Below are 21,959 nucleotides of genomic sequence, written 5' to 3'. Positions count from 1 at the left end.
CACCCAGCAAAATGCACGAGTCAGGGTGGGAGGGGGCGCTGAGCTCCAGCATGGGAAGCTCCGCGAGTCCCCAAGGGGCGTTTGTCACACGCGGGTTTGCGCAGGAGCTGGCAGCAGCGATGTGCGGTGCAGACCGGGTCCCTGAGGGTCCCTCCGCTCCGTGCTGCTCCTTCCGTGACAAAACCCAGCGAGTGACAGCTCGCAGCACCAAAAAGGGACGTGGCAGCGAGCTTACCCTGAACTTCTTGGTGTCCAAGGTCTCCTCATCGCCCCACTCATTTTGGTTGTCGTCCATCAGTGTGCCGTCTGAGGCATTTTTGAGGGGTCTGGAAAAATAAAACCAGACAGAAAATCAGCTCCTCTGCAGGAACTGGTCTGTGATGGGCTGTGGTTATACATATGCACAAACTGAAGGAAGATTCAAGAAGGCAATTTCCAGGAGGTTCTCCTCAGGTTGCCTTTCATTCTTTACCAAGGGTAAACAGACCACGAAGCATTTAGAAACCTCCTTCAGATGGGAACACTGTTTTCCCCATGCAGAACTTTAAGAAACCTGATTATTCTCCTTCCCGCTACAGCAATATGATGCACTGGAGAACAAAACTCCAATGGGTTCTTACAGAAGAGCCCCGAGCAGCCCCGCTGCGCTGCGTTTAATGAGTTAGCAATGAAATTACTCACTTCAGTCCCACAGAATCCTCCCCGAGTGGTTCTCGTCGCTTCTTCTTGCTCGACTCCGTCACTTTGAAGCCTTCTGGGAACCAAAGCTGCCCATGCTCCCTGCGCCGCTTACGAGACACCAGCACCCCCACTCCGATGAACGCGAGCAAGACCAGCGCGGCCACCACCACGTACATAGGATACAGCTGCGAGTTCTTCGCGGGCTCGGCCGTTTCACCTACAGAACAGTGGGGCACAAAGAGAGGCTGAGACATTAAGCTGCATAGCAAACCAGTGACAGAGTGGAAATGAAGGAAAATTAGTTAATAGAGGTACCTAAGGCTGATCTAAATCAGCACCCCCCCCCTCAAATAAGGTCATTTTATAAGCTATTAATCAGAATTGCAAACTATCGGTAAATTCTCGGCTGCACAAGCCAGTCTGCATCAGGAGACAGCTTCACTTTTTTCTCCTTTAAGGAAAAGGATTAGCAAACTTCAAATCATTGCGCTTGCATTGAGCTGTTAAGACAAAAGGATTTAGGGGGGATTTTCAAGATACAAACTTCAACTCCTTGCATGTCACTGATTGATCGGAGCTGGTTGGATTTTCTTTTTCTTTTTCTTTTATTTATTTTTTTTTTATAACTTTTATAGTGATAATGATTTTGAAATAAACCTGGAATAAGCAAAAATAATAAACTGGTTTTGCAATTTTTTTTTTTTAGAACAGACTCAAAGGAAAAAAAGAAACGATGTAAGGTTATTAAAACCAGACTGTTCTCAAGTGCGGCCAGCTGACGGGGAACTGAACGTGGATAAGGCTGGGAAGTTTTGGCTGTCTCTCCTCCCCAGCTGGCCAGTCGTACTTACTTTTAACGGCTTCTATTTTGTAGGGTATGTTCAGGTTGCCAAGGGAGGCCAAGGCGCCCAGGAACGCCGCCACATCGGTGGCGCTCTGGAAGCACTGGGAAGACGACTGGATGCACTGGCGGTTATCGATTTCCAAGTACACGATGGATCTGCGTGCGAGAGAAGAGTCAGTGAGACCCACGGAGCAATGACCACACTGACAAGACAGACGAGCCCTTCTCCCTCCCCTCGTTAACCCCCGTTGGTGGGAATTAGCAGGTGGGACCCCATCTCCTTGCTAGCTGGTGGCCCCAGCCCTGTGGCTCACACTCATGGGCTACTGGATTTGCCTCGCTGAATATAACTCAGAATGGAAGGGAATCTCTGCTTCACAACATCTTAAAATCACCCAGACACTACAGTATCTTCAATAATGGTGTTTGGGAGCCTTCAGATCTTTTCACATCAGTTTCACTGCTCTAACTCCTTTGCTTTCGGTGGCTTTTGATTGAGCCCGCGGAGAGGGGGAAGGTTAGATCTATATGTTTATATCAAAGATCTCCGAACACAGTTTGCAGTAATTGAGTTTTACAACAAAGCTCTAGAAAGCGTTTCCCAGGGAGAAACTGAGGCTTAACTTAATGACTTCCTGAAGTCAGACAGTCGGTCAGGCCAAGCTCTGCTTCCAGGTCCCACCCAGCCCAGCCCCGGCTCCCAACAATACGCAGGACTCCTTCAATCGTGAGAGTCGGCGCAGCATTGTATCAGGGATTCCTGAGCGATCACTCGCTTTTCCCACATGAGAGCAAAATCCGGTTTCTGTTCACACAGAACGCAATGTCTAAATACAATTATCTGGCCTACATCCTTCCCTTTATAGCGTGTTACTATTATCAACACACAAAACAAATACCGCTCTGTGGAAAAGGAACTCACTGGTCCCCCTTACCCTCTGATGTCCATCTGATCCAGCTCTCTCTTCTGCCTCCTGCCAGCCCTGGAGTAGAGGCTGCTCTTCACTTTGTTGATGACAGCACTAGACATATCTGACCAGTCCTCTGTCGACCTCTTGATGTAATGCTTTTTCAGCTCCTCCTCATTGCCGTAGTATGGAAAGATCATATATTCTCCCTTGGCGTTCTTCTTGAAGACCACATTGGTGTGCAGCACGCGGCTCAGCTCCCGCAGGAAGTTGAAGGAGTTGTTCTTGAGGTTCTCGGGGGTGATGAGGACCACCACCACCAGCGTGCCATCCGCCAGCTTCTCCGGCATGTTGTTCGCACAGTCCAGACCATCCCATTCGCACTCAAAATTATTGCAGCCCTGGTCGCAGTGACCGTCGGAGAAGTGATCTTTGCAGTATTGGTCATACAGAGGGCTGGGCGGAAAAAAGAAAGGCAGAAGAATGAATTAGACCAAGTACTGTGTGTATTACCTGTATCTGCTGAGAGAATAAGCGGTGGCCCACAAGGACCTCTCTTTCGTATAAATATTCTTCATCCTGATAGACATTAAGCCAGTTTACACAGGAGGCAACTATTTCACGCAGTGCTGTGAAGCATTCACCTCTGCAGGTGAAAGACAGCAGCTGTTCAATTATAGGTTGCAATGTAGATGCCAGAAAAAGGGAAAAATTAGTGTGTCTCAGAGAAGACATGGGGACACAAAATAGTTACTCAGACCAGAGTTTGTCCAGGCATCTGGGATTAAGCTCCCGCTGTTGCCAAAGACAATGTTTGGTAAATGCCTGGATGTTCACATCATCATGTTTTCTGGCTGCTCTTCCATCTGGGGTCTCCCTACACTGAAACTCGCTGTGTTACGATGGACAGTTAGAGAATTCACTTCCATGGCGTGATAAAGGCAAGGACAGGGAAGCCATCTGGAATAAGCCAAAGCTTCCAAGTGTATATAAACTCAATAAAACCACAGGGAACTGTGGTTGCTTGAGTTGCAGCCCCAAAGGCAGCAGAACAGAAGGCAGAGAGTGAACAACAGGTCTGCACTAAGGAGTTTTAGCAGAGGCAACCACAAAACACCCCAAGACGATCAGTACGGAAGGCACGGCTTTAAAACAAGAAGGTCAATAAGAAAGTCACTTACTTGCACTGCCCCTCGTATTTCTGGCAGTCAAACCCATCATACAGGCAGCCGGCGTTGTTGCACTGCGAGTCGCACTTGCCGTCGTTGAAGTATTTCCAGCACTGCAGGGACTGGGAGCAGTTCTTCCAGGGGTCGTTGAAGTTGAGGGAGCAGTCGCCCCCGTCCCAGCCGCACGCGTGGTTGTTGCATTTCCCGTCGCAGATCTTGTTGCCGGCGTAGCCCGTGCAGACGGCGATCTCGCACTTCTCCTCAATTTTGGGTGGGATGATGTCCTGCCCGATCCCACCTTGGAAATCAAAGTCGAGGATGTGGCAGTTGAGGCCATTGAAGTTGGCGGGGCAGTTGCAGCGGTAGTAGGGGGGGGCATCGCTGAAGAACTCGCAGGTGCCCCTGTTGTAGCAGGGGTTGGGGGTGCAGGGGCTGCTGGCCGGGTACTGGCACTCAGGACCCGTGAAGGCCGGAGCACACATGCACTTGGAGCTCTTGTGGATGGAGATGCAGGTGCCGCCGTTCAGGCAGTGCAGGTTCCCGCAGGTGCGGGAGTCGTTCTCGCAGGTGGCACCCACAAAGCCCTGGGGAGGTGACAGCAAGGAGGGAGTCAGAGTCACGGACGCTGTCCTGTGAGCAGCCTAACACACGTGTGCATTCTGGGAAACTCAGCATGAACCCAGTGAACCAGGGCACGGCTCTGGTGTGTCCTCTGAAACTAGTGATGGGCAAGAATGATCTCGAACGTAAACACTGTTAGAGCATCTGCCTCAAAATGAAGGGAGCTCTTCTTCGTAGCTGCCTGTTCCACCTTGATGTGGTGAGAATAATGGTCAACCAAGCAAGAGCCTGTCCTGCAGAGCTGTGTGTCGTACCTGCAGGGCTGTGTGTCGTACCTGCAGGGCTGAGCTGCCTCCTTGTCCCTCACCCAAACCCAGTCTCCTTGCAAATGAGGAGGGATGTACAGATACACTTCCTTCCAGCAAGCACCCACAGCAAAACATCTGCCCCTCCACACCTGCTCCTGGCTGTCCCAGCTGGGGAATCCTCAGGGGCTAAACTGTCCCCTGGCCTGTCCCTTTCCCATGCAACACCCCACGCTCAGAGCTGGAGAGGATCAGGTACCTACCGGGGGGCACTTGCAGATGAAGCCACGGCCGGTGTTGCTGGCAACCGCGCACGTCCCACCGTTCCGGCAGGGTTTGCCTTTACAGCCGTCCACCACGGTGTCACAGCGCCGGCCTGCGAGGGAGAAGAGCGTGTGAGGGGCAGAGGAAGGTGTGCAAGGCTCTGGGGGTGGCTGGGGGCTGCGGGGCCGCGTGCGGGGAGCTGGGCGGGACGCGGTGCTCACCCGCGTAGCCAGGTCGGCACTCGCATTTGTAGTCGTTGACCCGCTGCACGCAGTTCTGGGTGCCGCGGGCGTCGCAGGGGTTGGACAGGCACTCGTTGACGTCTCCCTCGCAGCGCTCCCCTACAAAGCCAGGGGGGCAGATGCAGCTGTAGCCGCCCACCCGATCCGTGCACTTGCCATTGTTAAAGCACTTGGGCCCCAGGGTGACGGGATCAAAGAAAGGGCTGCAGTCATCCACATTGATCTCACAGTGCACCCCTAGAGAAATGGGGGAACAACCCACACAGCTCATCAAACAGTATCGGGGTGCCCGCTGGTCGCTTTGTGTGACCCGTCCCTGCGGAGGGGCTGAGCCTGAGCCGCCGCTCGGGCAGGGGACACGCAGCACCGCGCGGCCAAGGCGGCGTGGCCTTGACGGCTAAGCTCGCCCACAAACACAAAACTCTACCGTTGCATTTGCTTCTGCTAGCCCAAGCAGCTAATGAGCAGCTCCCGAGAATATCCGCGCTCAGCCCACTAATGTGCCAGCCTGGGGAATTAATTTACCTTGAGTTCCTCTGGGGCAGGAGCATTTGTAGGTATTGATGAGATCAATGCAGGTTCCTCCATTCTGGCATGGGTGGGACAAGCACTCATTGATCTCCTCTGAGCAGTTAACTCCATGATAACCAGCCACGCACTGCAAAGGAGGGAAGAGAATGGTCAGAGAGGTTGGCGCAGTTCCCACCCAGCTGCAGGAGCGGTCAGCAGCCCGGCGTCCACCTCGGGACAGGGGCACCGAGCCAGCCTGAAACTGGGGCAGCTCCTTGAGCAGCAGAAGGGCAGTAACTGCTCTTTTCTCCCTGTGCATCTCTGTCTCCCTGCAGCACCCACCTCGCAGGAGTAGCCTCCCAGGTAGTCCGTGCAGGTGGCTCCGTTCTGGCAGGGGTTGGGGGAACACTCGTCCACCTGCTCCTCGCAGTAGCTGCCGGTGTAGCCGGCCTGGCAGCGGCAGAAGTGAGTGTTGCCGGTGTCCACACAGAGCCCCGAATTTCTGCAGAGATGTGCTACGTCGATACCTGCCAGGAAGAGCAGAGTGAGATGCTGGGACCTTGGTGACACCCACGTCCTGGCCACTGCCTGTCCCACCAGGGATCGCAGCCGGGACTGCAGCCTTGCGGGGTGCACGTTACAGCAATCCTTGAGATCGCTCTGCTAGTGCCTAAGATCCCCAGGAGAACTGAGTGAGTCCCTGCGCAGGGGGCACCTGGGGATCCCACCCTGGCCCCATGAGGCTGTATCCATGGCAGGGACTCACCTTGCTGCTTGGCAGCCACCTCGCAGGAGACACTGGGGACATCGCAGTAGAGCCCTGTCCACCCGCTGTTGCACTCGCAGCGGTACAGGTTGTTGGTCTGCCAGCACTTGCCTCCATTTTTGCAAGGAGAGGAGTCGCACCAACGCACCAGGTTCTGGAGGAGCAGAGCAAGGGATAGGGGTCAGGACCCAGCAGTGCTTCTGCAGCCACGGAGACTGCAGTGACCCCCCAAATCCCCACAGCCAGCACACAGGGACAGACGTGGGACAGCAGCCCACAGCCCAAGGCTCCTCTACCTGGCAGTTGAGCCCTGTGTATCCCTGGGGACAAGTGCACTTGTACGTCCCGTAGCTGTCCTGACATGTGCCCCCGTTCAGGCATGGCTTGGAGTCACACTCGTTAATGTCGTGCTCGCAGTAACTGCCCGTGAAGCCGGGTGGACAGAGGCAGGTGAAGGTGTTGATGCCATCCACGCAGGTCCCACCGTTGAAGCACGAGCTGGGAACACAGACATCATGTCCTAGTGAGTCACGGCTGATTGTGCCCCACACCAAATCCCCCCCAAACCAGCCCAGGGCAGCACAGAGACCTCAGCCCCTCATTCCAGCCCCGACACAGACTGTGCCCATGTCAGGCTGTACCTCTCTGTGCAGTCAGGTGTGTTGTTCTCGCAGTGGATGCCGCTGAAGCCAGAGGGGCAGGTGCAGGTGTAGCTGTTGACGCAGTCGGTGCAGTTGGCACCATTCTTGCAGGGGTTGCTGGCACACTCGTTGATGTCCTCCTCACACTTTGGCCCACGGAAACCAGCCAGACACTCACAGAAGAACGTGCCGACGCCGTCAGAGCAGGAGCCACCGTTGTGGCATGGATCTGGAGAGGAGGGACGTGCATGTGAGGATGTGACAGTCCAGCCTTGCTGTCCCATCCTCACACATCCCCTGGCCACACAGAGGGATGGGACAGAGCATGGGCAGAGGCCAGCCCAGCCCCAGGACTGGGAGCAACGATGGCACATGGGACACACTTGCTCACTGCCTGCACGTCACTCTCCCCCCCAGTGTCCTTCCTGCCACCTCCCATGTGGCCTTGGACTGACGCAACTCCACCAGCAGGTGCTCATGATGCCCAGAAGCCCAAGCAGGGTTCGCAGCACAGCCTGGAGCAGCGGCTGGGGCTCCCCCGTGCACGGGGGGCAAGATCCCAGCCCCAGGAGGGGCAGAGAAACCAATGGCTCGGGACCAGGCTCAGTGTGGTCCCTGCTCTTACTGGGCTTGCAGTCATCGATGTCGGTGTCGCAGTTGCGGCCGGTGAAGCCGGTCCTGCAGGCGCAGCGGTAGCTCCCGTTGGTGTTCTGGCAGGTGGCCCCATTGCGGCAGGGGCTTTTCACACATTCGTTGATGTCGATCTCGCACGTCTGACCTGCAGGACAGAGTGGGATAGGGACCGCGTGGGCTGGAGGCACTGGCAAAAGCCCCGAGGATCACAGTGACATCTTCGGTACTGTTCGCAGCAAACCACAGGCGATGGCTGTGTCTTGCCCACCCGGCTGCACCATGGGCAGGTCAGGACCCTCCCTGAGGCCGAGCACTGTGCCCCTACCTTGCCAACCGGAGGGGCAACTGCAGGAGAAGCTCTCGTAGTCTTCCGACTCCCGGCACTCGCCACCATTCTTGCAGGGGCTGCCAGCGCAGGGGGCCAGCACGTCCTCACAAGTGGCTCCTGCACAGGCACAAGCACCCACTGACACCCAACCAAATCAACGGGTGGGACAAGACCCCGCTGCCCCATCCCCTGCCCTGGGGTGCTGCCAGTCCTGGGCTTCCCCACTGCCCCAGGGCAGCCCAGCCAGGACCAACTGCTCCACCCCCAGTCCCCCATGACCTTGGTCCCCCTCAAATCATTTAAGTCCCGGCAATCTGGGCTGCACTAAAGTGCTGCACATTTCCCTTGGCAGGGAAGCGCTGCTCGGGCTGTCTTTCCCCTCTTGCACTCCCCCCCATGTCCCTCTCAGCCGCTTTTCCTGTTTACGTCCAGCCAAGGGACACGTTCCCTCCGAACCCTTATCTTCCCTGTCAGCCAGTATCTCCCAAACTGGCCTTTGCTATTTTCCAGAGCCTTCCCCTCCCCGCCTGCCCCGTCCCCATCCCCCCCAGGGGTTTCTATGGCCACTGCCGAGGGCAGGAAACGGCTCACAGCTTCCTGCAATTGTGCACCGGCTGCCGCTCTGCGCGAGAGGAAGCGGGAGGCCGGCAAACAGGAATCGGCTCAGCAAAATTCCCCAGCCCCTCAGCCTCTCCTCGCTTTTTCCAGCACGAGCATCGTGGCAGGAGAACGGGGCTGCCGGCAGCGCCGAGCCCCTGGGGCAGTGGGGTGTGAGTGGGGCGGTCGCCGTGGCTGAGCCACCGCCTCGGTGCCCTCCAGGAGGAGGAGGAGGAGGAAGACGAACAAGGAAGCCTTGGCTGGCCACTTCCTAAAGCTCCTCCAAACTTCCTCCAGCTGCAGCGTGGCACAGGGAGGTGGAGCTGCGGCCATGGGCAGCCCCATGGCGGGGCAGAGCGACGGAAGCCTCCACACTTGGTGCTGGCTTGTTGTACATGCAAAGGGACCAATTTGCTGTCACAGCTGAAGCGGGAGGCCCAGCGAGGTCATGTGGGGGTGCAGGGTGCGCCCCTCACCTGTGTAGGGCAGGAGGCAGTTGCAGGTGTAGCCAGCAACATCGTCGATGCATGTGCCCTGGTTCAAGCAGGGGTTGGAAGCGCATTCGTTGATATTGGTCTGGCAGTTGGGTCCTGTGTTGAGAAAAACAGATAAAAGCGACTGTGATGGAGGTGTGCTGGTGTGAGGGGGCTGTGGGGACATGGTGACAGTGGCAACAGCCCACCCATCACCATGGAAGAGCCTCCTGCTCTCAGCTCCAGCCCTGCTGAGGGTCCCCATGCTGGTGGCACTGCCACGTCTCCCACCCAGAGCTGGGGTCTCCACCAGCTCACAGAGGAGTCTCCTGCCTGTCCAGTGTCATGCACCCCCACCCAGAGCTCCTCAGGGTATCCTTACCGCTGAAGCCCTCCCTGCAGGTGCAGATGTAGCCGCTGGTCATGTCCTTGCAGGTGCCACCGTTCATGCAGGGGTTGGATTCACACTCGTTATTGTTAATGTCACAGTTTGTCCCACTCCAGCCTGGGTCGCAGTCACACCTGTAGCTTTGGGGGAAAATTGGGGCATAAAGCACAGTTCTGGTCCAATGTGGCCCTCCTGGCTCCACCAGCCATCATTTACCCAGCAAAGCCCAGGCTCCTCAGCGTGTCCCTGAGGGGAGACATCCCTTGGGACTAGCACAGAGCATGGACAAGCAGCAGGGGCACCTGCTCACCCTGTCTCTAACCTTAACTTTGCTGGTAGCCTTTTGGTCCCAACAGCCCCCCAGGGTCCCCGCACCCTCCAGCCTACCCGTTCAGCCCGTCATGGCATTTCCCATGGATGCAGGGGTTGCTGTTACACTCATTCACTTCAGACAGACACTTGGGGTCATGGAAGCCCTCGGGGCAGAGGCAGGTGAAGCCATTGATGCCGTCCTTGCAGGTGCCCCCGTTGTGGCAGGGGTTGCTGGAGCACTCGTCGATGTTGATGTTGCACATGCGCCCTGGGAAAAGCGGGGGGATGTGAGGAAATGTCACCCCATGGGATGCACAGTGGGTGTGTGCCACCTCTCGGGGGGCACCCACCAGGCTGGTCCCTGTCCAGCCACCCAAGGAACGGCTGCTGGAATCTCAAATCTCCGGGCACACATGTGGAGCAGGGCTGCCCCCCGGGTAGGGTGACTTCACACCCTTCTATCGCCTGCCTGGCTTAATTAAACACGACTGGGAAGAGGCCATGCCCTGCGCTCGTTTGGTCCAGGAGGGAATAACGAAGGGAGCCGGTTTCAGCCTGTAACCCTACCTGCCGCGGCTGACAAAGCCGGGCTTTATTGCGGTTCCCGGCGGGCAGGCGGACAAGGGGCCGTGCGAGTGGGGAGAGGTGGGGGCTGCTCCCATCAAAGCTCTCCGCCATTTCCAGCAGCGATCAAACAAACCAGTTGGACGAGGCGGCAACCCGATACCCATGGGAGTGGGCGCAGCGGGAGTCAAATTCGTGGCACCAGACACCCCTTTGATTTCGGATTGAGCCAGGGTCACCCTCCTGAACAAAGGGTGCAAAACCTCCCGAAAGTGGGATGGCAGCATCTCCCCTCTTGGCTGTCCCCTTGCCCTGGCTGTGTGGGACACCCCCAGCCACAGGCATCCCAGGGCTCCTCACATCAGGCTGGATCTGGACCAGGTCCCCAGAGCACCATGGTGGCCGCCGTGCCCTGCTCTCACCTGTGTACCCTGGCTCACAGGTGCATTCGTAGCCGTTGATCTTGTCAATGCACTTGCCGTAGTCGCAGGGATTGCTGGCACAGTCGTCCAGGTTGATCTCGCAGTTGGGCCCTGGGAAGGAGAGCGGTGCCGTTAGGGGGTCCCCAGACCCCCTGAGGAGGCAAAAGGAAGCTCATCAGCACCGACCGCTGCTCCACAACAAAGTGCCTCCACCGCAAGCGGCTCCCTGGCTCCCGGCTGGGGTGTGGTTCCCCAAACCGGGAGAACTGGCCCTCGCTGAGGATGCCCCGGGCCAGCCCGGGCACCAGGGCGGCTGCTGGTGGTGGCCCAGGGCCAACCTGCCTGGGGATGGGGATGGGACCGCGGTGCTGTGCGGCACAGCCAACCCGCATAGAGCCCCCGGGGGGTCCCTCCTGCGCACCCGTGGTCCCTTTGAGGCAGAGGCAGTTGTAGGCGTTGTTCCTGTCCTGGCAGGTCCCCCCATTCTTGCAGGGCTGGCTCTGGCACTCGTTGATGTTGATGTCGCAGCGGTGGCCTGTGTAGCCGGGCTGGCAGAGGCAGGTGAAGGAGGCGATGCTGTCCTTGCACGTCCCATAGTGGCACGGGTCAGGGTCACACTCATTGATGTCGATCTCGCAGTGAGCGCCCTTGAAACCTGCCACCAGCGAGGGGACACAGGGTCAGGATGGGGCACATGGGGTGGGAATGGGGGATGAGGGGTGAGGATGGGGGACACTCCTTCCCACCCTGGCCAGGTGTGGGGCAGTGCATGGGGGTGATGCGACCTGCCCACCCGCCCTGCCGTGAGCTCCGGGACCCCCGGGAGCGAGACGCACGCAGGGGAGCACCCCGGTGTGCCGGCGGCCGGGCCGGTCAGCCCCCAGCTTGCGGGCTTTGTCGCGGGGCGCACAATGACCCGCATTAAGCCGCCTCAGCTCAGGAGTGGGGCCCCGCGCTCGCCCGCGGTTCGTCCTGGAGTGTGCGGGGGGGGCGGCCGCAGGCACCCCCGAATAATAACCCCCCCAGCAGATCCTATTCTCCTGGCCGGCTCCCTCCCCACTGGGCTGGGGGTGGAGAGCCGAGGACAAAGTACAGCTTTGACTAGACCCCGCCAAGCCCACATAGCAGCTTTTCATCGGGGCTTGGCATTAGCAAGACACTAATTAGAGGCCATTCAGCTGGAAGATTTCTGGCGGGAGCTGCTCCACAAAAGAGCCACTGTTTGCCACCGGGGCTCAAGTCATCATTTTGTGCAACCGCTCCTTGGGTTTCGGTCGACGAGCCCCCGCAGCCCTGCACCTTGCGTCCCCATAGAGGCAGCTTTATTCCTTCCTTCCTGCCAGCCCCCTCGCTGCCGCCCATCGCCCGGGCGGGATGGCTGCTGCGGGGCCACACCTAATGAGCACTGGGCTCGTTAATCCCAGCTCAAGGGACAGCAGGGCTCAGTTTGCTCTGCCACCGCTTGGGAAAGGGACAGTCCTGTCCCGCGGAGGCACATCAGCAGGGACCGACCCCGCTGCTGCGGGGTTTGGGGACCACCGTCCATAGCAGGTGCTTGGGGAGGTGGGCGCTTGTTAATAATTCGGCAATTTATGGCACATCATGGGGTAGAAGGTCGTTTGTTCCTGCCTGTCAGGGTGGGACCCCCCGAGCCCCCTGGGACCCCTCACCTTCGGTGCACTCGCAGCTGTAGGTGTTGGGCCCGTCCACGCACTTGGCGCCGTTCTTGCAGGGGGTGCTGGCGCACTCGTCGATGTCGAACTGGCACAGGTGCCCGTTGAAGCCTGGAATGGAGGGAGAAGTCACGTCCCCGGACCCGCCAGGCTCCCCCCTCCCTCAGGCCGATCCCGCCAGGCCCCCCCTGCCTCCCGGCCGGGGCGCCAGGTTTCCATGGGGATGGCTGCTGGGGGCCCTGAATGCGGGGCTGCGACCCGCCATTGAGAGCATCTTATTTACATCTCTAGAGGAGCAAAGTCTCTGAACTTCAAAACCTCCTTTCACAGATTAACCGTCTCCCCATTCTCCGCTCCACCCCGTGACTTTGACACCGCATTCAAAGCTGCTGGCGCGGCCCCCCCCAGCCCTCCTTCCCAGAGAGGGGCCTTTTCAAGTGCAAAGCCACGGGGTTTAATCCTCCTTCCCCTCTCCCATGGGCCGGACCTAGAGCAGCATCGCTGAGTGGGGCTCAGCCCCTCGCCACGATGGGGGAATCCCCCACCAAAAGCGCTGAGAGATGCTCAGCCCCCTCTCCCCATTTCAGGGGGTTCTGGAATTTAAGGAGCCCATTTTGGGCACTGAGCCGGGATGCATCATGGCTTTGTCACCACGATGGCAGTGGGATGGATGCCACGTACCAGTGGGGCACTCGCAGTGGAACTCGTTGATCTTGTCGAGGCAGTTGCCGTTGTGCAGGCAGGGGCTGCTGGCACACTCGTCCGTGTTGATCTCGCAGTAAACCCCCTCGTAACCTGCCGAGAGACCCACCACACCTTCAGTGCTGTGGCACGGGGCCGGCACAACACGTGGGATGAGCAGGAGACAGCAGGACGCATTTGGAACGCCAGCTTTACAAAAGCAGCTCAGGAGCTGCGCTACAGGTGGTGGGACCTGATGCACAAGCTGCTCTGTGGTTGTCCGCCCCAGATCTCCCTGCCCTTGGCTCAATCAAAGCTGGCAAGGTTGGCAAGAGGAGTCCAGAGCAGGGCTGATCATAGAATCATTTTGGTTGGAAGACACCCTTAAAATCATCAAGTCCAATCATAACCTAACTCTGGCACTAAACCATGTCCCTAAGAACCTCATCTATAGGTCTTTTACACCCCACCAGGGATGGTGATTCCACCACTGCCTTGGGCAGCCTGTTCCAATGCCTGACAACCCTTCCTGGGAAGAAATTGTTCCTAATATCCAATCTGAACATCCCCTGGTGCAACTTGAGGCCATTTCCTCTTGTCCTGTCATTTGTTACTTAGGAGAAGAGACCAACGCCCTCCACGCTACAACCTCCTTTCTGATAGTTGTAGAGAGCGAATGGTGCCCAACTCTCACCCCCCATCTCCACATCATTGCGGGAGACCATGCAATCTTTACCAAGCTCTTTCTTTTTGGTGCTGTCCCAGTGGCTCCTCATCCAAACCAACACCGAGCTGATGCTCAGGGGCACCCAGAGCCCTCCTGCCACCCGCACCCATCACCGCAGCAGGGGTCCGCAGGGCCGCCCACCCACCGGGCATGCAGATGCACTGGAACTCCCCGATCTGGTCCAGGCAGGTGGCATCGTTCTGGCAGGGGTTGGAGAGACACTCGTTGACATCAATCTCACAGCGAGGGCCCGAGTAGCCCTGCAGGCACTGGCACTGGAAGGAGCCCTGGGTGTTGATGCATTTCCCCGCATGCTCACAAGGGTTGGCTCCTGCAACACACAACCACAGCTCACAGGACACGCTCCCGGCTGCACCGGCGCTTTCCCCAGCTGCTTGTGTGAGCTCAGCCCCACTGCTCACCCAGTGAACACTCGTCCACGTCCTGGTTGCAGGCTGGCCCCATATACCCCGAGGGACACGTGCAGATGGCTTTGCCGTTGACGGGGTTGGTGTCACAGTTGGAGCCCTCATTGCAGGGGTTGCTGATGCAGGCGTCATCGAGGTGGCACAGCAAACCTGGGCAGCAAAATTCAGGTGCACGTCAAGGGTGATGGGTACACAAGTCATGGCAAGACTCAGCTGGGAGCCAGGGGACATGTGGGGAGCTGCCACCCTGCTCCAGGATGGGACGGGACCTCACCTGTGCGCCCGTGGGGGCACTCGCAGTAGAAGGAGGCCACCCGGTCATGGCAGGTGGCCCCATGGAAGCAGGCGGCCATGGCACAGTCATCGATGTTCTCGCTGCAGTCCTCGCCCGTCCAGCCATTGACACAGACACAGTTGTAGCCGCCGTGGTTGTTGTGGCAGGTGCCCCCGTTCTGGCAGGCGTTGGGCATCAGCTGGCACTCATCCACGTCCTCGGTGCAGTACTGACCTGCCAGGGGACAGGGCACCATGTCAGCTCCTGTGGGTTCTGCAGCGTTGCTGAGAACCAGGACAGCTGTCCCCATCCCGGTCCCCTGCACCCCTCAGGGCCAGATCCACCGTCCCAGCCCAGCACTGTGCCACCCTGGCCGCAGCAGCGGTGTTACCTGTCCACTCGGGTGGGCACTGGCAGTTGTAGGTGTTGACACCATCCACGCAGGTGCCTCCATTCTTGCAGTTGTTGCCCGGACAGTCATTGATGTTCTCCTCACAGTTCTGGCCCGTGAACCCTGCGCAGAGGAGACATCTGCCGTGATACCGACCCACCAACTTGCCGTGCCACTGCTCCAGCCCCCCGCCACCCTACCGCCCACGGCAGGATGATCGTTATCGGGTGCTGAGCATGCGCCAGGCGCTCCCAGCCCAGCTTTGAGACTGGTTTCGTCCCCAGCCCTGTCTCGCCTCTGCTGGGGCTCAGTTCTGCCGTGCAGGTTTCCCTGCCAGGGCACCATCACCGGAGCAAACAGCAGCGGCTTCCTCCGTGCATGGCAGATGGGGCATCCCCAGCATGGGGCTCGTCTGCCAAAGCCCCCGGCTCCGGAGACGCTTGCCCCGAGCAGCAGAAGATCCGGCTCTGTGGCAAGCCGGGATAAACCGGAGCTGCTCCCACAAAGGCTTGCAGCACCTGGTGCTGAATCACCAGCTTTTAACTTCTCATGTAAAGAGCCTCAGCAGCAGTGCTTTCCCTGGGGGGGAAATCCAACCCCTGGCAGGACGACCCACCGCCCCACGCAGTGCTGGTCCCAGCCCGCTGCTCGCCTGGGGAGTCCGGCTGCTCAGGTTTGTGTTATCACTTGCATCGTGCGGCACGCATGGAAACCACACCACCCCCGGCCTCTCCAGCAGAAATGAAACAGCCAGACCCTTCCCAGGGCACCTGCCAACCCTCCTCATCCCCCTCCACCTGCCACCTGGGTTAAGAGCTGCATTTACTCTAAGACCCCAAAGCCCTTGATCCGGCTGCTACCAGGCGTCACCTCCCCAGCCTGCCCAGACGCTGGGGGTAGGGACGGTGATGCCAGCCCACACCAGCTCCCCACCGTGCCGGCATGTCCCAGCAGCTCCCCAAACTCCCCCGGGCGCTCTGCAGGTCCAGACCGGGCTGCTCCCCGCACAGGCAGCTCACTGCACCACCATGGGAAGGGACTGCGCTGCCCAGGCTCATCCTCCACCAGACACCAGACCCTGGCCCAGATGGGGGTTTTCCCCTCGCTCTCTCCAAAGGACCATATTTGCCTTTCCCCTGCAGCCTCAGCTCCATCACACGAGGAGCAACAACAGCTATTAATGATTGATGGTAGGAATCCAAAGCAGATAACGTTGCTTGCACCTCATTTTTAAGCAGCTGGCCTGAGACTGAACAGCAATAACTGGCAATGTCCTAGATACCAGGATTAACTCATTTTGAACCATCTGAATGAGTAATTAGTACTGCAATTACTTTAAACTCAAGGTTACATTCTACAGCGATGGCATGATAAAACAGCTGAGATTAGTTTAACTTGAAGAAACTCGGTCCGACCAGGCCTCTCCGTGAATGAAAAAGGGACATTGTTTCAGGTCCGCTGCGCTGCATACCAGGGTATCAATCACCCTCTTATCATGAGAAACGGCCCCCGGTCCCTCCTGCCTCCGCCCGAAGCCGATGTAGCTCCTGCAGCGAGCTGTGCTGGATGGTGGAGGTGCCGAGGGACCCCCCCGCTCCCCGTGAGCTGGGGCTGTGCCGCCCTGCAGGTGGCAAACCAGCCCGAGCAGCATGCAGATCAACGGGGAGCAGCCCTCGAAGCCGCAGATGGGCGTGAAAGCGTTGGTGCCGTCGTGGTAGGGATGCTCCCCCGGGGCTATACCTCACCTCGACGTGCCCGACGCTTGGGCTGCGCCAGGGAAAGTGCCTCGTCAGCAGAACAGCAGGGCAGGACCAGCTCCTCCTGCCTGTCCCTGCGGCAACGCTGCTCCGCCGGGCCAGGGCTCGGAGCTGCTCCTGCCGAGCATCACCTCTGGCTGCATCGGCTCATCCTGGGAGGAAAGGCTTCCTTCCCTGGCTGCCCGGTCAGCCCCGGTGCTGCCACTAAGGACGGGTGAGCAGGTGTGGGGGGAAGCAGGAGATGCTGCAGGATCCTGTGTATTTGGGATGCTTAATGGATCTTTAAAGTTATTGCAGCCAAAAGCTTTGGGAAGGGGACTGATGCTTTCAGCCTGTGTTGGAGGTTAAGATAAGACTCCCCTGCAGGGATCGTGCATCTTTCCCCAGCACCGGCAGGGGCATGGGGCTGCATTGCGTGGCAGCGGGGCCAGGGCTGCGCCAGCAGGAAGCCCAGCTATTTCATTTCTCCAGGCAGCCACGCTCAGCCCCTTCCGCTCCCTGCCCTGACTGCGCTGCCGACCACTGCCCCAAGGCAGAAGTGAAAGGGCTTGACAAGGTCAGGGGGCACTTTCACGGCTGCTTTTCCCCCACCCCGTGTGCTGAGCTCCTGTACAGGGTGCTGGGCTCCTGGGACAGGTCCCCTCCTGCACGAGCCCTTTGTTTCGGAGGTTGTAATTCATCCGGGCTGCTCCAGCGCTTGCTGGAGGGAGCAGCAGTGAGCACGGGGAGGGTCTCCCTTCCCCAACTCCCTTCGCACTCGGAAACTTTCCAAAATAGCTATTCCGGGCTAATTATTCCATTCTGGAAGTGGATTAAGCTGAAGCGGAAAAAGGCACTCGTACTCTGGAATATGAGCATCCGCACTGGGGCCTCTGCTCAAACAGCTGTTTTGGAAGAGTTATTTTGGTGAATCACCAAGTATAAAAAACCCCCAGATGATCTCCCTTCTTTGGGCATCACTGCCCAATGTCTTCTCAAACACACGTGGCACAGCGAGCCAACAGCTCTGTCCCTCCCAGAGCCAAAATTCAGGGGAAGGTTGGGCACTACTTGTTCAAGCGGGTGCTAAAAGGGCTGCAAGATGGTCCTTGGTCCCCGTCCCCCACCTCAGCAGCAGCCCCTACCTGGCAGGCACGTGCAGTCGTAGGTGGTGTCCCCGATCTGGCGGCACGTCCCCCCGTTCTGGCAGGGCGACGGGTTGCAGGGCACATAGAGGTGCTCGCAGTTCTGCCCGGTGTACGCTGGCTTGCAGGAGCACTGGTACGTGCCCACCTCGTTGGTGCAGCTCCCGCCATTCTTGCAGACGGGCGGCGAGATGTTGCATTCGTTCACGTCCTGCTTGCAGTTGGCCCCGTGGAAGCCGGCGGTGCAGCGGCAGATGTAGTGGGCTTCGAAGGGGACGCAGTGGCCCCCGTTGGCACAGGGGTTGGAGGCGCAGGGGTCGGCCTGCTGGCAGGTTTTGCCTGGGGAGGGCAGGGAGGGAGGATAAGGATGCAAACTGCAGCTCAAGCACCCGGTGGGAGCGATCTTTGTGCTGGGGTGCAGAGCTGGCTCTGGGACTGTGTTCACAGGGGGTGCAACTAATTCCCCAACACCACTCCCCTTGTAAAACCCTCCCCCATGGACAAGTCTTGCAGCTCGCCCAGCCAGGTACCCCCCAAGCCCCTGCTCAGGTGTGCAGACCCCCCTCCTTTCTCCCAGCACTGGAGCAAGCCGAAATCAGAGCCAGCATCCTTCTCCACCCACGAGGGTTTTCCAGGAGCAACCCATGGTGCAGGCTGCCCTTCCACCCCCTGTCCACGTCACCACATCCCCATGCCCCGCGGTGACTCCCCCTCACCTGACCACCCCGGCGGGCAGCGGCACTTGTACTCGCTGAGCGTCAGCAGGTCGCAGGTGCCCCCGTTGCGGCAGGGGTTGCTGATGCAGACGTTGTCGCGGGGCGTCAGGCAGAGCTCGTCGGTGAAGCCCAGGCGGCAGGCACACGTGTAGTCCACGGTGCTGCCGCGCACGACCGGGGTGCAGGTGCCGGCGTTCTTGCAGGGGGAGCTCAGGCAGGGGTTGGGCAGCTGGCACCGCTCACCCACGTAGGCACCGCTACACCTGGCAGGGGGAAGATGTGTCAGTGGGACTGGCCCTGAGGGGTTGGGGACACCCAGCCACCTCAGGGACTGGCTCTGGGGACACCTTATTGCAGCGTTTCTGTACTTAAAAAGAGCCAATAAGAAAGATGGGGTCAGGCTTTTTAGCAGGGTCTGTAGTAATAGGACAAGGAGTGCCAGTTTTAAACTAAAAGAGGGGAGATTCAGGATGGACATAAGGAAGAAATTTTTCCCCCTGAGGGCGGTGAGAGCCTGGCCCAGGCTGCCCAGAGAGGTGGTGGATGAACCATCCCTGGAGACATCCCAGGCCAGGCTGGACGGGGCTCTGAGCACCCTGAGCTGGTGAAGATGTCCCTGCTCATGGCAGGGGTGGCACTGGATGAGCTTTGATTTTCCCTTCAACACAAACCATTCTGCGACTCTATAAACACCCTCTGAGCCCAGTCCTGCACCGCATCCCAGCACAGTGGGTTTAGCAATTGCCAGGCTCTGCCTCGGCTGCTCCGGGCTGAGAAGAGGAAGATGAAAGAGGTGCTGGGAACAAAGGCGTCCCCCATCGAGGGGCCTGCGCCGACTTGCAAAACCGCAGCCTCCAGTGCTGACGTCCTGCTTCTCATCACAACACACTTTTTCTGCCCCCCCCCCTGCTTACTGGTCCCTGCCCCACCAGGGTGATGTTTATCCTTCCTCCATCCTAAGAAATCACTCAAACGCAAACCCGGGCTCAGCGCTGGCTGGTAACAGGTGGGACACATTCCTGCTCCTCGCAGCCAGCTGAGATCTTCCCTGATGACAAACCCTGTGCAAGGAAGGATGAGTGGCCCCGGCTGCCGCGTCTCTCTGCGTGGGGGCTCTGAGAAAATGGCCCCCTGATGCGGCCACCGGCTCAACCATCTGTCACCATCGGCCGACAAGGCTGGAGCAACTGCCTGCTGCAGGACCGGGGTGATGGGGACACGCTGCAAGGACAAGTCCTGGCAATGCTGAGCAGGACATGGGGCTGGCAAAGGACCCTGCAGAGTGGGGAGCTGCCCCCCAGGAAAGGGAGGACAGAGCAAAGCTCTGCATAGAGAGACCGTGGGCACCCAACACTCAATGAAGATCCTGGGGACAAGACCCTCCAGCACCTCCCCAGCACAAACCCTCCCGTGCAGCATCTCTTGCATCGCGCCTGCAACACGAGATGCTGCGCGTTTTGTCCCCAAGCAGCTCTGCTCACGTTACACCGCTTCCAAAGGGAGATTTGCTACCCTGGCTGGGCTGCGCCGAGCAGCTGTTGCGAGTGGGGCATGGGAGGAGCGAGGCAACGCCGTCCCGCTGCCGTCCCGCACCGCGATGCCAATGCCACCGCAGCAGAGCGGGACACGCAGCGCTCAGCTCACAACCATCGCCACCCAAACTGGTGGGACCTTGTGTCCCCAAGCCTTGGGCACGGTGCTGCGAGGCTCCTGTGGCAGGCAGCCCCCCTGAGGCAAGCAGGGGGTCCCAGGGAATGTTGCAGAGAGAACCAACTGCAACCCCCACCCACCTACAAACCCCAAAACAAGAATGTGGGGCCCCCTGGTGAAGCAGAGCCAGCAAACCCCCATCCTCTGCCAGCTCAACCCGCAGCCGCCGTGCTTTGCCGCGCCGTGCCGGCGGCAGGACCGCGTTTCAGCCCCGCTTCCCCCTCTCCTCTTCCCCCCACTTTTTTTTTTTTAACCCAATTCTGATTTCATTGTTGGGGATTGTGTGAGAATTTGTCAGGATTCGGAGACATTTTGAGTTAATGAGATGGCATTATCCAGGCCAAATGAAAAAGAAAATGTGTATAATAATAAATCAGGGCATCTGCTCGGCACACAAAGGGCGGCGGGGAGCAGGTGTGCATCCTAATGAGGCAGAGCAGCTGCCGGCGCCCGCGGCCGATGCCCGGCTCGCCGGCGGCTCCGAGCCCGGGACGCCGCGGCCGTGGGGCGATGGGCGCTTCTGGGTGGCTGCGCCGCGGCCCCGCGCGGGGGAATGCGAGGGGCTGGGGGCCGCGGCCGCCTGAGAGGGACCATTGTGCGGGGCCGGCCGGCCGGCACAGGCACGCCGCCGGCAAACCGCTCAAGTGTGCAGTCATCTGTTAAAATGCACCGCGCTCCCCCCCTCTCTCCCCGCACCACACACGCTTTTTTTCTTAAAACAATCCTCCGGGCCCTGCCAGCGGCTGCCTGGACAGGGGGGGCGGCGGGAGATTCGCCAATGGGAGAAAAAGGCGGAATGAAAAAAAAAAAAAAAAGAATAAGAAAAACAAATTGATGCTGGACAAAGAGCCCCGGGGCAGCGCGGGAACCACCGAGCGCGCGGGAACCGCCACGGCGCGGGATTTGGCTCCCGGCGCGGGATTTGGTTATGACGGTGCTGCCTCGGGCAGCCGGGGCCGGGCGGTGATGCTCTGCACCCCGGGGCCGATCGCTGGGATTGGGGTTCCTGCACTGCGAGGCTTAAATGAGGCTGGAGCAAGGGGCGCGGAGCCGAGAGCCCTCCCACCCAATTAGTGTTCAGACCATTTCCAATTTCAGTGCCGGCAACTGGTGGTTTCGGCTCATGGATGGGAAGCCCAGCCCGAGCCTGGGCATGGTTATTAGCCAGGAGGTTAATTAGTGATTAGAGGAACTCTCCGGGGGGGCAGGGAGCCCCTGCCTGAAGGCACAGGGGGCTGGGGGCTGCCCCCACCCAGCTGGGCTGCTCCAGCCTTTTGGTTCAGGAAAGCCCTCAAGTTTCGGGGAGTTTGCAGATTTTTTCTTTTTAATGGCTTTCTATTTGTTAAAGAGCTGGTTTATGGACACAATCGGCTCAAGGAGCAAGCGGAGGGTGCGGCAGACACCGATGAAGGGCTCGGCACGGGTCTGCCCCAGCCAAAGGGGCTGAGCTGGGCGACGGGCACACACGGGCAGGCAGGATCGGGGCACACTCGTGAACTGCATTCCTCCTCCCTGCGGGATGGGTATTCCCAGCCACTGAGCGGTGTCGGTGAAGCAACGCTTCAGAAAAAATGCAATAGAACACAGGCACACTACAAATCCAGTATGGTCCCTACTATAACCCACAGAGGCGTTTGCATCTGTGCAACACAGACGTGCTGTGGATACCCAGCGATTCCCGAATCCCAACCACAGCAGGGATGGGGACGGCCCTCACAGACCTGTCACACACACAGCGCCAGCTCCCGGCTCGGGGAGCCCTCTCAAACTCCTCCTCGCGCTTTCTAAGGCATCTCAATCTCATTCCAGGTATCAAAGCAAAGCTCTGTCTGCCGCTCGGGATACGGCTCTTGTGACAGTGACAATCCTG

At 58.9% G+C, this 21,959-nt stretch overlaps 1 protein-coding gene across 2 annotated transcripts in view; it reads right to left on the bottom strand.

The window, feature by feature from the left end:
- Positions 1 to 21,959, bottom strand: part of NOTCH1 (notch receptor 1) — a 42,637-nt gene that overhangs the window by 5,573 nt on the left and 15,105 nt on the right. Inside the window, exons 3-29 of one of the 2 annotated variants that reach the window (XM_065853496.2) lie at positions 18,380 to 18,642; positions 17,664 to 18,002; positions 14,783 to 14,905; positions 14,392 to 14,625; positions 14,112 to 14,267; positions 13,835 to 14,020; positions 12,963 to 13,076; positions 12,279 to 12,392; positions 11,030 to 11,263; positions 10,609 to 10,719; positions 9,698 to 9,890; positions 9,305 to 9,450; positions 8,926 to 9,039; positions 7,850 to 7,969; positions 7,517 to 7,669; positions 6,892 to 7,120; positions 6,547 to 6,748; positions 6,251 to 6,404; positions 5,827 to 6,011; positions 5,500 to 5,632; positions 4,954 to 5,211; positions 4,732 to 4,844; positions 3,615 to 4,186; positions 2,461 to 2,889; positions 1,533 to 1,681; positions 682 to 898; positions 236 to 326 (exon numbers count right to left, since the gene is read on the bottom strand). In XM_065853496.2, coding sequence (XP_065709568.1) covers positions 236 to 326; positions 682 to 898; positions 1,533 to 1,681; positions 2,461 to 2,889; positions 3,615 to 4,186; positions 4,732 to 4,844; positions 4,954 to 5,211; positions 5,500 to 5,632; positions 5,827 to 6,011; positions 6,251 to 6,404; positions 6,547 to 6,748; positions 6,892 to 7,120; positions 7,517 to 7,669; positions 7,850 to 7,969; positions 8,926 to 9,039; positions 9,305 to 9,450; positions 9,698 to 9,890; positions 10,609 to 10,719; positions 11,030 to 11,263; positions 12,279 to 12,392; positions 12,963 to 13,076; positions 13,835 to 14,020; positions 14,112 to 14,267; positions 14,392 to 14,625; positions 14,783 to 14,905; positions 17,664 to 18,002; positions 18,380 to 18,642 — 5,332 coding nt within the window. The remainder of the gene's footprint in view (positions 1 to 235; positions 327 to 681; positions 899 to 1,532; positions 1,682 to 2,460; positions 2,890 to 3,614; positions 4,187 to 4,731; positions 4,845 to 4,953; positions 5,212 to 5,499; positions 5,633 to 5,826; positions 6,012 to 6,250; positions 6,405 to 6,546; positions 6,749 to 6,891; positions 7,121 to 7,516; positions 7,670 to 7,849; positions 7,970 to 8,925; positions 9,040 to 9,304; positions 9,451 to 9,697; positions 9,891 to 10,608; positions 10,720 to 11,029; positions 11,264 to 12,278; positions 12,393 to 12,962; positions 13,077 to 13,834; positions 14,021 to 14,111; positions 14,268 to 14,391; positions 14,626 to 14,782; positions 14,906 to 17,663; positions 18,003 to 18,379; positions 18,643 to 21,959) is intronic. The other variant, XM_065853497.2, reaches the window with a different exon arrangement.

This window comes from Patagioenas fasciata, chromosome 20 (assembly GCF_037038585.1).
Source record: "Patagioenas fasciata isolate bPatFas1 chromosome 20, bPatFas1.hap1, whole genome shotgun sequence".
NCBI classification, from domain to species: domain Eukaryota; kingdom Metazoa; phylum Chordata; class Aves; order Columbiformes; family Columbidae; genus Patagioenas; species Patagioenas fasciata.
Note: the sequence above shows the minus strand (reverse complement) of the source record. Positions and strands in the feature narration are given on the sequence as shown.